The sequence below is a fragment of the Myotis myotis genome, unplaced genomic scaffold, assembly GCF_014108235.1.
Source record: "Myotis myotis isolate mMyoMyo1 unplaced genomic scaffold, mMyoMyo1.p scaffold_m19_p_1, whole genome shotgun sequence".
Lineage (NCBI taxonomy): Eukaryota > Metazoa > Chordata > Mammalia > Chiroptera > Vespertilionidae > Myotis > Myotis myotis.
The window spans coordinates 139,073,552-139,088,269 of NW_023416313.1; the positions used below are offsets into that span (position 1 = coordinate 139,073,552).

Genomic DNA, 14,718 nt, shown 5'->3' on the forward strand with positions numbered 1-14,718 from the left:
TAAAACAAAACAACTTTAAAAGGGTATTATTAAGGTATCTGAATAAGAATTATCAAATGTTATTATATCAAAGTTACATTTCTTGGCCATGAGGATGGTACTATGGACTTAACAGAATAATGCCATTGTTCTTAGATGATATATGCTGAAGTATTTACAGATGAAGTGTTCTGATTTGCAATATAATTTCAAATAGTTCAATCACATAAAAAAGTGTGTAGGTGAGAGTGTGTGTATAGAGATGAAGCAAACGTGGTAAACAGTAGCAATAAATGACTGATGAGTATGCAAATATCATTTTACTACTCATTCAACCTTTGTATAGGTCTAAAATTATTCAAAATAAAAAATGGAAAAGTATATATGGGAAAAAAGACACAGTCGTAAATTTAGTTGGTTTAAGTTAAAATAAATTTGAAATATAAAATTATAGACTATTCAGTAAAATTCTAAAATAATACCAATTTCTTTGGAAATGAAAACAATTTGACTTATAAAAAAATAGCCAAATCATTTCAGTCTGTTTTCTAATTTTCAGTTAATTTATTTCCTGGAATTATAGCATGGGTAAAACTTCTAAGCTAGACAAACCAAACACAACAAAATCATCAAACTTAACGTCTCAAAAGCACTGAATTTAGATTGTTCTGTTGTTGCATAAGACATATTTATTAAGTGACCAGAAACCTGAAATATTTTTCTGTTATTCAAACTTTCAAATACAAAAACACTACTTCTAGCAGTCAGAGCCACATAACTCTGCATACCATTTTGCTCACTAGAGTTTTTAAAATGTAGAGAAACTAGATAGGAAACAAAATCAATGGGCCATCATTTAATTTGGAGAAATCACTCTATTCAAGGACATAAAAGGCACTTTCACAAGAAAAACTGTAAACCTTTGTAGGCAGCGACCACATTTCAGGAGCCTTTGTCTCTCTAATGCCAAACACAGTGCCTCACACAAGTAGCCACTCAATGAATGTTTGTTGAATGACTGAATGAATAAATGAATAAATGGAAAGGAGACCCTGCTTTATAAGGAAACAGGTTAGGTTTGGACTTGATGTAAGGTAAGCATTCAAGATAACTCTGGCACTTGACTGGGCCACTGAAGGAAGTAATGGATTCTTATTTATTTGCTTATTTATTTATTTATTTATTTATTTATTTTATTTTACAATAATAGAATAAACATATCAATATATTTTTAGAGAAAACTTACCACTTAAAATGTTCAGATACTTTTCTACATGTATGATGATGAAGACAGTTCCTCAGTTTCAAGGATTCTGTCTGTTAACATTAGGTTGAAATAGATGAAAATCATGGCATATGAAGGGCTGTTGAGGGAATTATAGAACAGAAATCATAGCAGCTGGGAGAGGATGAGTAACTGGTCTCAATTATCTCCAGGGTTACCATGAAAAATAAAGGGTAGAAATTCTAGGGCAGCTTAGCAGGAAAGAATTAAGACCAGTGAACAAAATTGAAGGTGGGTAGGGGGTCACTATGCAGATTTTAGCAACCCAAGAAATAGCTTCTTAATAGAGACACACGCTTGCCTTAGCAGATGATAAACCACTGGAAGTGTGTAGGCAGAGCTGGTGTGACCATTCAAGGGTAACTAAGAAGGTAGCACCTAAATAGAGCAAGAAATTGAGGCTATTCCGTCCTTTCCAACCTGAAAAAGCATTGTACCATAAACCTGAAAGTCATTCTATATATCCAGTGTTAACCCTAAGCAGGTTATTAATAAATAAATATTTTCAATACCTCAATGTCTTCAATGAGCACATCACAGGTAAGTAAAACATCATGGCCTGTTTGTTCTTTGAATGTTTTACTAAGAGATGCAGACTTGGCAATAGTTAGTACCCAAGGAAAATTTAGGTTGTCTCAGTGTGTAAAATTATAGCACACCTCAAGGGAAATCCAGAATGCTCTTAGGGATTTCGGACACTAGGACTTTTTTCTCTACATCCCAGGCCACTCTCCCGGTGATCTGTTATCCTCTCAAGACTAGCTTATTTTCTATAGCTACCTCCTAATGAGACACTTATCTCCAATATCTTCCCCTGTAATCACCTTGAACTCGGCAACTAAATGTCTGCCTAACACCCCTTGTGAATGAATTACTATCCATTCAAAAGTCTAGAATGATTCATCACTTTAGAAATATGCACGGAAAAGATTAGAAGGGGCATAAAAATACAAGTAGTTATTAAAGTGTTAGAATTATAGGTTACTATTTTTAAATGTTCTTGGTGTGCTACTAATAAAGTTTTAATGATAAGCAATATCAGGTTCAAAACAAAGACAACAAAATTTCCTTACTGCCTAGCATAGCACATACAAAGGTCCATCATAACTTTTTAAAAGTCTCCCAACTTACCTTTTCTCCTACTACCCTGCAATAAGCTTCACTAATTTTCTACTATCTAACTTTCTGCTCTCTTCTAGCCCTTTTCTTCCTCCTTGTCCATGGTTGCTTCCGTCTTTGTACCTCTTCATCACTTTGCTCTTTCCTCACCTGCAGGACCACTACTGAATCTAGTTTGCGTGCTCACTTCATCCATATGTAGGTAAGCCTCCCGAGGGCAGAGCCTTTGTTCAGTTAGCATTGCATCCCCTGCATCTAGAATAGTGCCTTGCAGATAAACAGTGTTAACAAACTCTCAATTGAATGAATGATTGTCATTTCTTTGACTATGTGAATCCACACATTATTTCTTTTTGAAATTTGATGTAAATTAACCATATATTACATGTGATTTTCTAACTGCATTAGATATTTTTCTAGTTTACATGTTTTAGTGTACCTCTCTCAAAATGAAAAGATAAATGTCATCATATTACCTAATTCAATATTTCAATTCAACAAATTTTTATTGAATACCTACTGTGTCAGGCACTTGAGTAGGTGTTAGAATAAAACTAGAAACTTCCTTTCACAAGAGCAGTAAAGTCCAAACAATATTTTTAGCTAACTTCTTTTACACAAAATAAATACACTTGAAATCTATAATTTAAATAAAAAGAATAGTCAAATTTTCTATACTTTTCTACTATCTTTCTATCAAACCCATTCAAAAATTATATAAAATAAATATAAGATGTACTAAGTATTCTGAAATCTGACATTAAAACCATTAATGAAAAGTAGAAATAAAAAAAATCTAGGATATATTTTTACTGGTTTAGGGGAACTGGAAGTAAATCATTAGTGTTCCAAGATCTTTATAGTAATCAGAAGAATCTTGAAAATTGTGATGGCTTCATTGTGTAGCTTCTAGTTTAAGTAATTTTAAGCCTCTTATGCAATATAGATATTTTGGAAGCTGCTATATGTAATATTTGTTCCAGAACCAGATACAATAATTTGGTAAAGAACACAGGTAGAAGAGATCACTAATTTTTCCTTTTTCCCTAATAATCTATGTTTATTATGCCAATTTTAATTACCATGCAATCTAATAGATTTAAGGCTTATATTTTCCACATCACTAGACATCACAAACATGAAAGCATTTTATACTGTCATTATACATCAATGTTTGTACTTGGTTATACATATGTACAGAAATTATTCACACATCTTAACCTTGCTATTTCCTCCTTTTAAAACAACCTAATTTTACCATGAAAGCAGCTTTCTAATAAATGGTATAAGAAATACAGCAAGGCACACTTTTTTAAAAAACTTTTTTCTCATTACCACCTCAAGAAGCATTAAGAAAAGCAAAAATGTTGTACATAATTTAATAGAACGTCACCAGTCTATAATATACAACACTATTTAGTTGTTTCTTGAAGTGCTGCATAGATTATTATTTTAAAAATAAAATAAATAAAATGGAGCTTTTAACAATTGCTTAATTTTGAAAGAAAAGCCAGCGTTTCTTCTCTATGCTGCAATCAAATCAAATGTTGCCCCTTTAGGTAAAATTCTTTCAATAAACATAGGCATCGTACCATTACAAAGAAATTTCCTATTGAAACATGAACTTGGTCAAGTACTGGCAGGGGCTCATTCCAGACAGGTGAATTTAATGGACCATCAAATTGGTGAGCTGCAGAGCTTTAAAGAGCAGATGGGGAGGGGACAAGGCAAACCAAAGTCTTGCTGGAGAGGGGGTGGTAGAGGTAGCTTGGGACAGGAATCCATGGGAGAACAAGCAGCTCGCGGAGCTTCGGAGAGTCACCTACAGAGAGCCAGCGCACGCGTCAGGGTCACAAGGCCATGTGGACAAACCGCACTCGGAAGGAAGCATCGTCTCGGGAGAGGTCAGTGTAACAGACGGCAGTGATGGGATGGAACGGAGACCCGTCCGGGGTGGGAGTGTGAGGCCACCCCTGAGTTGCAGCCGGGCTTATCTACAAGAAACAAAAACAGGTTTCAGAAATGTCTGCTTCATCTGTAAAACCCAGACCTTCGAGGAATCATTGAAGGCTGCCATTTTGGGACTGTTAATGCTCTGAAATAAAAGGATACATAAATTAAATGATTTTAATAGCCCCCGTTTCACATTACTGATAAAAATGTCTCGGAATCAATGTGAAAAATACATTGATTTTTTTTTAAGACATGGTTTTAAAGAAAAATCAAGTTTGACTTTTCTGCTGGATCTCATCTACTCTTTTGCTTGTGAACTTGGTTTCAAACACTCCAGGGAGCATCAACTCTCCACGAAAATCTGAGGCTGCCAATGCCAAGTGAACCAGCAGAGTACTGACAGTCATTCATCCTTCCTCCAGTGAGACTGGATGTGTGACAATGGATTTGAACAATTCCACTATTATGTAGTGGTGAAATATTCATAACATTGTGATAATTCCAAATGTTTCAGCCCCTTCTTATGAGGAAAGGATATAAGTGGGGCTTCTAGTTCAAATACGAATGCATTTCATTTAAGGTGCAGACAGCACTGTACAAATGAGAATGACTCGATTATTTCTGTGCATCTCATGGCTCTGATACACTTTCAAACTCAATTGGTTCTGCCTATTTTTAAGTGGCTCAAAGCAACCTATCGAATGTGAGGAACAAATAAATTCCAGGTTTAGGCAATGCAGGATGCAATTACTTAAGGTCGTCGGATCAAATAAAGCAGGCTTTTGCTTGTCTGGGTTTGAGTTCTGAATTCTGATGTCAGGTTGCTTTATTGTCCTTCTAGAACTACACATTCTCTTTCTTTGTCTTGCTCTTTCTCGAAAACCTTACAACCTGTTTAAGAGCCAGAAAAGCTCTAGCTAATATAGTTTGGCTGGAGCCACAGGAAATCTGGGAGAGTAGGCAAGTTTAAGAACAGGGAGAGACAGACAAGAACAGATGGGATGAAATTTGGTAGAGTAAAATAATGCAGTGACTCAAGAAAGAGCATAGTGCATTGTTCAAATGCTGAGGACATGAGTCATTTGAAATCTGGTCACTGAGTAGTGAATCCTTGGGTGAGGCAAATCTGATCATACTACCATAAGCGCTGGTATTTAAATCCTCTCTGGATAATCAATTCTTTTAACTTGGCCCGCTTAGAAAGGGACAGGCCAAATTGGCTGAGACACAGATCTGGGGTGTGTGTGTGTGTGTGTGTGTGTGTGTGTGATGGGTGATGCCCAATAAAATCTTCATTATTTTTCGTGACAAACCTAGTTATTCAGAAGTGCTGGATAATTTTTACCTTTTTTTTTTTTATTGTTTAAAGCATTACAAATAGTAGTACATATGTCTCCTTTTTTTGGATAATTTTAAAAAATACTTCACATACACCAGAACCTTGATTTTTTGAAGTGATTTCCAAGGTAAATTTGATAAGATTACACCTGTACTGTTTAGTGAAAAATGAATGTACTGTCACCAAGAGTAGTCTCTTAAACCTGCTTGGCCAGCTTCGGATCACATTAAACATTTCTGTCAATCCGATTAATAGAATGAAAATGTGTGGTGCATACATGAGAAAAGTTTGCTCTTACAGTTTCCTCAGTTTGTAAAAACTGGGCAGCAGCACTTTTTACTGCACATGTGCACACTTGAGCATACTGGCTGCATGTGATGGTTTAAAATTTTATACCACAGGATTTATCCTGCATAAAGTTTAGGTTTAAATCACTCACCAAATATCAGAGGCTTATAATGAGGATTATGAAGAAATAACTGTCAGAATGCAGCAAAAAGATTAGTGCAAAGTACAACCCTCGGGCAGGTCCTGGGAGGCACGCCACACATACAGTATTTCTTTCTCCAAATTAGACAGAAATATCTGGATCTATTCAGTTACCTTTCTTTTTATTTGTTATAACTTACTTATCTATTTTTATAGAAACATGACATACAAATGAAAATAGTGAAAAGCACAGCAGTGTGCCTGAAAATTGGTGCAAATGCCTACTGTGTTAGATCATGTTCAAACTTCTCCCAGTTTCAGTGGGTTTTAATTAGAACACAGTAAATGAAAAAACTCTTCAAAAATATTTGGAAAGAAATGTTACAGTTGCAAATTGTGTTGCTATTATTCTCACTTATAGTTCTTCCAGATGCCATAATAATTTCATCATCTGAGAACTTATTTTTAAAAAAAAAAAAAAAATTAAAGTTAAATTTGAGTATCCTGATAGTGTTCAACTGATAGTGTTCAAATGGCTTAAAAAGTAGAGCTTTTTCTTTTGCTCTTTTGAATCTTGTAGGAAGAACAATGACAACAGTTAAGCTTTTATAGGCATGAAACCCCATGTTTACCAAATAATTTCACTATTCATTCCTGACATTGAACACTGAAATCATGTCAAGATTTTGAGATTAACTTGTCCTGGTTGGTAGTATTCTAACAATAAGTAAATCTTTATACCCAGGTACACATGCTAATGACTAGTGAAAAAATGTAGGTATCCAGATGTTCTGTGTACATGCTTCTGAAAAAAACTGCATAGGACTTGTAAATATGGCCATTTGAATGGCCCTAGGCTGATAACGAGTCACTTGGGGGGGCGATGTGAGTTCTGGAGAGTAAAATCTGGCTGCTTCCGCATTTCTTGGGAAAGGGCCAGGCAGCGCGTCGCTGGGCTCAACAAAATATTGTTGACTGGCAGGCGGGCTGGCTGATTGTTTTACACGGTCCCGGCCTGTAGAATGCGACGGTCACACAGACCCATCAGCACATTCACTTCCCCGGGTCTAAAGATGGAGCTGCTTATCATTCACATTTCATGTCAATTCTGTGTCCAGGTCAGGGAGAGAAGCAATGCCCTGGGGGTCAAAAGGGAGGACGCATCCTGGAGTTTCTCCAGTGCCAGAGCCCCTCCCGCTCTGGATCAGCATGACTGGGGACTTGAGGGTCACAGTCACATGGTGTCAGACTCAAAGGGGTGTTGCTTCCCAGCTTTTATGCCCTCTCGGAGATAAAAGTCAGCCAGGCTCTACCAGCCCTTCTGCGGAGGTTGGCTGAGCCAGCAGGACCGCTAATTCTCACAGAACTTGTTTGGCAGTAGCTGATGGCATTGTGGCTACTCTCTGGCAGGGTCAGTGTGCTGCACACCAATGGAGAATGTGATGATAGGGTGAACCTCTTTCACAGAAATACATTTATCTCTCTCGCTCCCACTTTTGTTCTCATTTGCAGCCAATTGTAAAGAGTCTGAAACATGGAAAATTAGTTGAGCTATATTAGTAAGTAGGATGCCTTTCTCCAATTTTGCATACTGAGTTTATTTTTAGGGTGTATATATGGTATAGATTCCCCCTCGCACTCCTCATTTCTAGCAGCTCTCCACAGAATCACACATTTTAATGAGCCTAGGGCACAGGTGTTGCAGGAAAAAAAAATAATGATGTTTGCCATTCATCTTTCAAATTAAATAATGTGTTTTTAAATAGTAACTTTTTTCATAATACATTATGGGAACAACATTTATCTGTCACATTTTAAAAGATGTATTTGTAATAAATGTAAATTACTTTTAGAAAATCAGTAATTAGGCTCATCAAAAAATAAACAATCTGCCACAAAAAAGATAATCTTTAGCATAGTTAAGTATAATAACTGTTATTTGAATAAGTTAACAAATTAGGGTAGATTGCTTCTGTAATTCATTTCCTATAGCACAAGTTTAGGTTACGACATTAAGCTGCAGGTGGGGGTGGCGATGGCACTTGGCACCTCACATTGGTAAAAGCTCAAATTTTCTTGAAACTTGACTGAGATAGTATATTCATCACTCGGGCTTAGAAATGGGAAATGACAGTGTTTTTGTGTTACTTTTGGAACTGTATCACCATCTCAGAATTATCAATCAATAGCTGTCTTATTAAACATAAAGAGTGGAATGACTTTCTTTAAAAATTTGATGGAAACCAGTCTGTCACCTTCCGGCAAAATTCAAAAATTCTGTTTTTTATGAAAACACCATTAACTTGTTGCTTATTCTTTCTGCATTTGCTTTCTGGGACTGTTCTCAGTCTGTGTAGATAAATAAAAGCCACTTCTTTAACATCAACCTTCCCCGCCTGTGTGAGTCCTCAGACTTGGCTGTGAGTAGGAGCTGTGACAGCACAGCCTTCCCCGGGGGAAGCAAATGTGATGACAGTTACTTTGGACAGAAGCATAAAAGGAAGGCCCAGACCAGGAGACACAGCCTTTAGCCTAATCATGGCTCATCTTCAGGCCCTGAAGGAAGCTGGCAGCTCTGGTGCAGGAACCTGAGAGGGGGAGTGGTCACTGAGCATGGGTTTGGGTCAGAGGGTGTAATTGCAATTTGGAGAACCATTTTTCCTCCCTCAATGGAAGAATTCAAGGCCCCAAATTATTCAGCTACTTCCTCAAATTTTGTATTCTTCTTGCCAGAATGATGTAACAAGTTAATGTCACTAAACATGTCATTTGTGCTCTAACTGGTTTGGCTCAGCGGATAGAGCGTCGGCCTGTGGACTGAAGGGTCCCAGGTTCGATTCCGGTCAAGGGCATGTACCTTGGTTGCGGGGACATACCCAGTAGGAGGTGTGCAGGAGGCAGCTAATCGATGTCTCTCTCTCATCGATGTTTCTAACTCTCTATCCCTCTCCCTTCCTCTCTGTAAAAAATCAATAAAAATATTTAAAAAAAAATAGAAATAAAAATGTCATTTGTGACTGTTTTCCCCTCTTTTGCTTCACAGTTGCTTGCATTGTGGGGGTATTTCTTCCACCTAAATGTCCTCTTCAGATAAATATCTGCCATGACCATTCTAACTCGTATTTTCTCCTATCATGGATTTGATGACTCAAACTCATTATATATATATATATATATATATATATATATATATATATATATATATATATATATATATATATATATATATATATGCTAAAATATATTAAATATGCATTAAAAACATGAGAACTATACGTACCTTTCAATGAGATGATTTTCATGCTTGGAGAAGGTTACATTCTACCTATGCATATTTCTATGTCGTTCTTCATCAAGGTTTAGGAGATCTTCACAGGTTAAAGTTTTGGGGTTGGGAAGCAACGCAGCCTTGTCTTTGGACTGCTGTGCCTTTGAGGAGAGCCCTGGGACTCTCGAGTTGGCCGAAGCAGCCTTATGTTCCTCTGGCATCCCAGACTCGCCTGGGTTTTCTGAACATTCTTTTTCACCGCCCAGCCTTGGAGGAGTAGCTGACTGTGAGCTTTCTCCACAGACATTGGAAGCTTGAGGTAAACCATCCACTTCCTTTCCAATGTCAGATCCTTTCTGAGGGGGAGGACATGCAGGAGCCACCAGGTCTGCATCGTCGGCTGAGAGAGAAATGTCACTGCACCTAGGAGAGCCCGCCGCTGCTTGTGATGGCACTGCAGCCTCCCTGTGACCTGCAGGCTCATCTGGAGGAGGGCTGGAGGCACAGGGCTCGTCTCCATCAGGGTCATCCTCAGCACAGGCCTCAAAGAAGCACTCAATGTCTTCCCTGTCTTCCAGGCCAGAGTCAGTCATGTCCAGAGGCAAAGGAGTGTTGCTCTTCTCTTCTATGTAATTGGTGACCTCCCCACAATCACTGTCATGCGATGAGAGAGATAAGTAGGAATAAAAGTCCCCTTTTCTCAGCTGGATGGGCCGGTGAGAATGTTCTAACACTTTCTCCTTGATCTGAGTTAATGAAGTAGGAGCGGCTGCCTCAGTTTCAGGTTGAGATTTACTTTTTAGGGCAGTGGAAGCCATGCCAATGATTTCCTTAACAAAGTCATGTACTGAACCATCTTCGGCATCTTTCGGATGGAAAACACCTGACTCACAGCCACAACAGGAAATGTTGTCACCAACAGAGGCATTTTCCTCTGTTTCATTTTGTTCAAGTTCTAGGCAGCAACCAGCAGATTTTCCAGCCAGACTTAGTGCATCATCACATGAAGACTGCAGTGCGTCAGAGTCCTGTCTGTTGGTGACTCTAGTTTCTGGAGGCAGTTCTGGGCAAGACTTCTCAGCAGGAGTAGAGGCAGCCATTTGATTTTCAAAATGGTGGTGGTTTTGACATTTCTTTGGAAGATGTCTAACGGTCTGGGAGACAGATTCTCTTCCAGCAACGTTTGAATCATCTGAGCTATGCACAGCTGCTTCGCACTTACCATGCTCCCTCTCTGAAATCCTCTTCCTGGCTGAACCAATATTCTCCGGTTCCTGTGAAATCTCAGTAAGTTTGTCCTTCTGTCTCTCTGGAGTACTTTCGACATTGCCATTTTCCACATCAGCCACATATGGATCTTTAGTGACTTTGAAAATATTTTTCTTATTTTCACCCTGTGTTCCTAACTCATGGGTGTGGGGTAAATTCTTACTGTTTCCATTATTTTCAGAGAGATGTTTTATGGAGCCATTTAGAAGGGCCTTAATGCTGAGGGTATCAGAGGAATTGGTCATCTCAGTACTACTTATATCCTTACCGCCCCTTATTTCTTCACTGGGATGACACCTTCTCTTATCTCTAGTCAAGGAAAGCTTTGGCCTAATCCAGGTATGCAGCTCATTCTTTATATAGTCCAGCCCTGACATCAAGTTGCACTCTTCATAAATTTCATCGTCTGTTGCAATACTGGAGTCATCATCCTCATCTTTGAGGCACAGCTCTTCTTCTGTCAAGGTGAGGGTAGAGCTGGAGAGGAGGTCACTGTCATCTTCATCATCAGTGCAAGCAGAGGTGCAAGAGACATTAACGATCATGCTGACATTGACGTCGCTTTCATCAGCCACTGAATGAGTCAGGCGCTTCCTGAATGATGCATTTGATTCTGGGATCTTGTTCTTGTGTAACACAATATCCTCTGAGCAAAGAGAGAGCTCATCACTGCTGCTAAGCTCTGTAAGAGATGCTGGCGAGTCTTCATTGATGGAAGATGCTATGTCCAGTGACAGCTGGCCAGTAAAAGACATCTTTTGGGAACTGCTTTGGAGAGTGATATCGGAAACACTCCGCTTTATCTTTTGCTCTGAGGGACTCTGGATATTCTCCAAACGATTCAGAAGATCTAATGTCCTTTTACTCAGTTCTCCAACTGAGCCACTGCTCACGCTTATGTCCCCAGAGCTGTGACAGCTAAAAAGATCTTCATTGCTTTTATAGGATGTCAACCAACTTTCTAGAGAAGTGCTTCGCTGGAGGCTGTCACTGCCATTTTTAAAGATACCCAGTCCAAATAAATCACCCACTGGAGAAAGGGACTCAACAGATGAACTACGAGATAGAAGGGAGCGCTGCTTGGCATTCTGCATGCCAGTGAGTGTCTTCTCCATATCACTACTTTTATATGAATTGTGATCCATTTCATGGGATGCACTTGCCAAAATCCTTTCATGGGGAGGTGCATCCGGTTGTAACTCTGTAGCTTGATGTTTAGATTTGCAGGACTTTTTATCAAAATAAAAGCCATGGAGCAGGGGATCCTCTACATATGCCTTTTCGCTTTGTGACTGTTTCATTATCACTGGTAATTTGAGTTTTGAGCCTTGGAGGTATGAGTAATCATAAAATGTAAACACATCATGCTTTCCTTGTAATTCTTCTCCCAAACAATCAGGGGTATGTTTGGTAACACTGTTTAAATCTCCAGCTTTTCCATTTACACAACCCACTGGTAAAATGGATGACTGAGAGCTATTTGGAAGCTTAATGGCTTCCTCCTCATCTTTAAATTTTTGCTTTAACATGTTAATGGCATCTCCCATTTGTGGTTCCAGATGTTCAGGTTCAGGGTTACTAGGGGACCCATCTACCATGTTGAGCAAACACATTTCAGAGTTGGTAGTGGTGTCAGTGTCTCCTTCACTGACTATTCCACTCTCACTGCCTGAATTCTGGCTCATGTCTCCTCCATGGCACGGGAAGGGCTTCACCAAATTGGAACCCCCTAGAAGATCTGGCAAAGATTTGGTGGATGAGAATGAGGAGTCTTTACTAAGACTCTTAGTCAAAACACTAGGCTGTGTCATGCTGGTGAGCATTGGATTGTTTTTCAGGAATGGCATGTGGTTGTCATCATAGAGTTCCACATTGTGGAGGCTGTATACTTGGTAAATGTGGGGACTAGAGGGGGCAGTAATACTTGAGGCATACTGAGATCCCCCACGGTCACCTGCCTCTTCTTCATAGCCAGGGTCCTCACTACCTGTCTCTTCAGGTTTTGAGGAAGGCATGACAGGTTGGGGTTCTTGATTGAGGTCATTTGAGTCTTCATTCAAACTAATTAATTTGTTACTTATATCAGTTTCATCCCATTCCAGGGCATCCTCGCTGGTCCCAGTTAGGTCCATCAAGCCAGGATCAATCACATTCAGAGTCTCCTGTGTAGGCAGAGGAAAGGAAGAAGAATTAGGAAACATAAACATGAACATTTTATCCATTCAAAATCTCTCAAGAAAGAAATTTGCTCCAAGCATAGATTTGAAAGATAGCATAATTATCAGCTCTATTCCTCTCTGGAATAACATCCAAAATTATTGAAATAGGCTGTTCTATCAATAGTAATTTGTCACCGGAGGCAATAACATAGATTAAAATGTAAGATTATTATAGTCAAGTTGTAATTTATGGAATTAACCATTCCCTATTGATTCTTCTACATCTTTAACCTTAGATTGTGTGAGGATAAAACTGTTGGGTAAAAGAAGGTTAAAAGGAGTAGAGCCTCTGACATGTCCTCAGGAGGCGTGCTTGCTCTGATGCTGTCAAGGTTCTGCAGTCCATCTGCAGGCTTCTCTGCAGCCACACAGGGTGCAGCCCTCTGGCCTCTGTACCCGGGCTCTCCACTGGAAGCAGGTTTTGCCTGGGAAATAGAATCAAGTCGTAGCAACCTGTGGAGCCACTCATGTTCCAGATGCTCTGGGGTGTCTTCTGTCCCTTTCAGGGCAACACCTCTTTAGAATTTGGCCCTGCTCCCAATCAGACCCAAGATGAACAACACTGGGCTGGTTTCCTCACCCCCATCTTCCTGGATCCTGAGTCTCGGGCACCAGGAATCCAGGGCAGTGCCTTAATCACAGTTCTCTCAGTCCTCTCTTCCCCGTCTCTCTCTGGCAGAGATTCCGCTTGTTGACTTTTTTCCCTATGTTCAGTCCCGTTCCTATTTCTTACAGGCAGGAACCTCCCCTCTAGCCCTCCTCCAGCCCTAGAATAACAACCACCTGGGAGACTTTCCTGACTCCCAAGGATGCAGTCGCCCAGATTCTCTTATGCTCCTCTCTGCCTGCACAGCTGGACCCTGCATCTTGGCTTGGACTTCCTGGTTTTAACCCTGTTTAGGTAGAGCTTGACACATTCTGCGACACAGGAGTCACTGAACTGACTCTTAGACTCTGTCCTGAAGCCTTCACCATCCTCACTTTCTGTCCAGCTGTCTGGATTCATGCCAGAGCCAAGGGAGGTGAGACAGGTGCGGCAGGCCCTGACAGGTTCAATGACAGACAGAAACTCAAACAGAGCTTGGCAGTTCAGCTTGTGCTTGCGCAGGTAGCCAGGCAGGTGAGCATGGCCCTGGCACTGTGCAGAGAGGCGAAGTGCTGATTTTGTTGCAGATCTGCCTGGCCGTGGGCAGTTTGCTAACTTATCTGAGCACCAGTCTCCTCACATCACTTTTTAAAGGGGGCTGGCACTATCTTTCAAGATATAATTCTGAGCACTAAATGAGCTACTGCATGTGAAGGGCTGAGGGGGCAGTCAGTACAGGTAGTTATAATTCTCAGTGCGCACACACTTGCTCTGGAGTGGCCTTGAGTCAATTCATAAAGGGTTCTCCCTGCCTACCTCCTTCTCTCCTCCTCATGCTCCTTTCCATTTGCCCTTAAAACCACTGGAGATTCATGACAGGGTAGGTAAAGGGAGGTGTCACAATGTGTAACAGGTCAGCACATTTGCATTACAATTCAGATTTACTCTACCAACCTGGTTGAAAAACATGGGCCTAGTGCTCTGCTCCTCAGAGTGGGGAAAAGGCCTCACAGCAAAACATCAGCAGAACTTTCCTAAGTCCTCAATCCTCCTGAAACTAATAGTTAGGGGATACCACACAGACACATGAAGTATAAAACACCCATTAGCACTTTATTATACTGGATATGTAAGAGATTATCTGTATAGCCTACTTAAGTTTAAAAGAGTCCAGTTACAAAGTAAACATTAATTAAGGGATATTTTTAAATTTTATTACAGAAATCTTTCCCGATGCCAATGCTACAGCAGTTAATCTAGCCCACCGCACTC

General features: G+C 39.8%; 1 protein-coding gene across 2 annotated transcripts in view; it reads right to left on the reverse strand.

Moving 5' to 3' along the window:
* Nucleotides 1–519: 519 nt before the first annotated feature.
* Nucleotides 520–14,718, reverse strand: part of AKAP6 (A-kinase anchoring protein 6) — a 410,196-nt gene continuing 395,997 nt past the window's right edge. For both annotated transcript variants that reach the window (XM_036353461.1, XM_036353459.1), the window contains exons 12-13: nucleotides 9,385–12,803; nucleotides 520–4,377 (exon numbers count right to left, since the gene is read on the reverse strand). In XM_036353461.1, coding sequence (XP_036209354.1) covers nucleotides 9,426–12,803 — 3,378 coding nt within the window. In that variant the 3' untranslated portion in view covers nucleotides 520–4,377; nucleotides 9,385–9,425. The remainder of the gene's footprint in view (nucleotides 4,378–9,384; nucleotides 12,804–14,718) is intronic.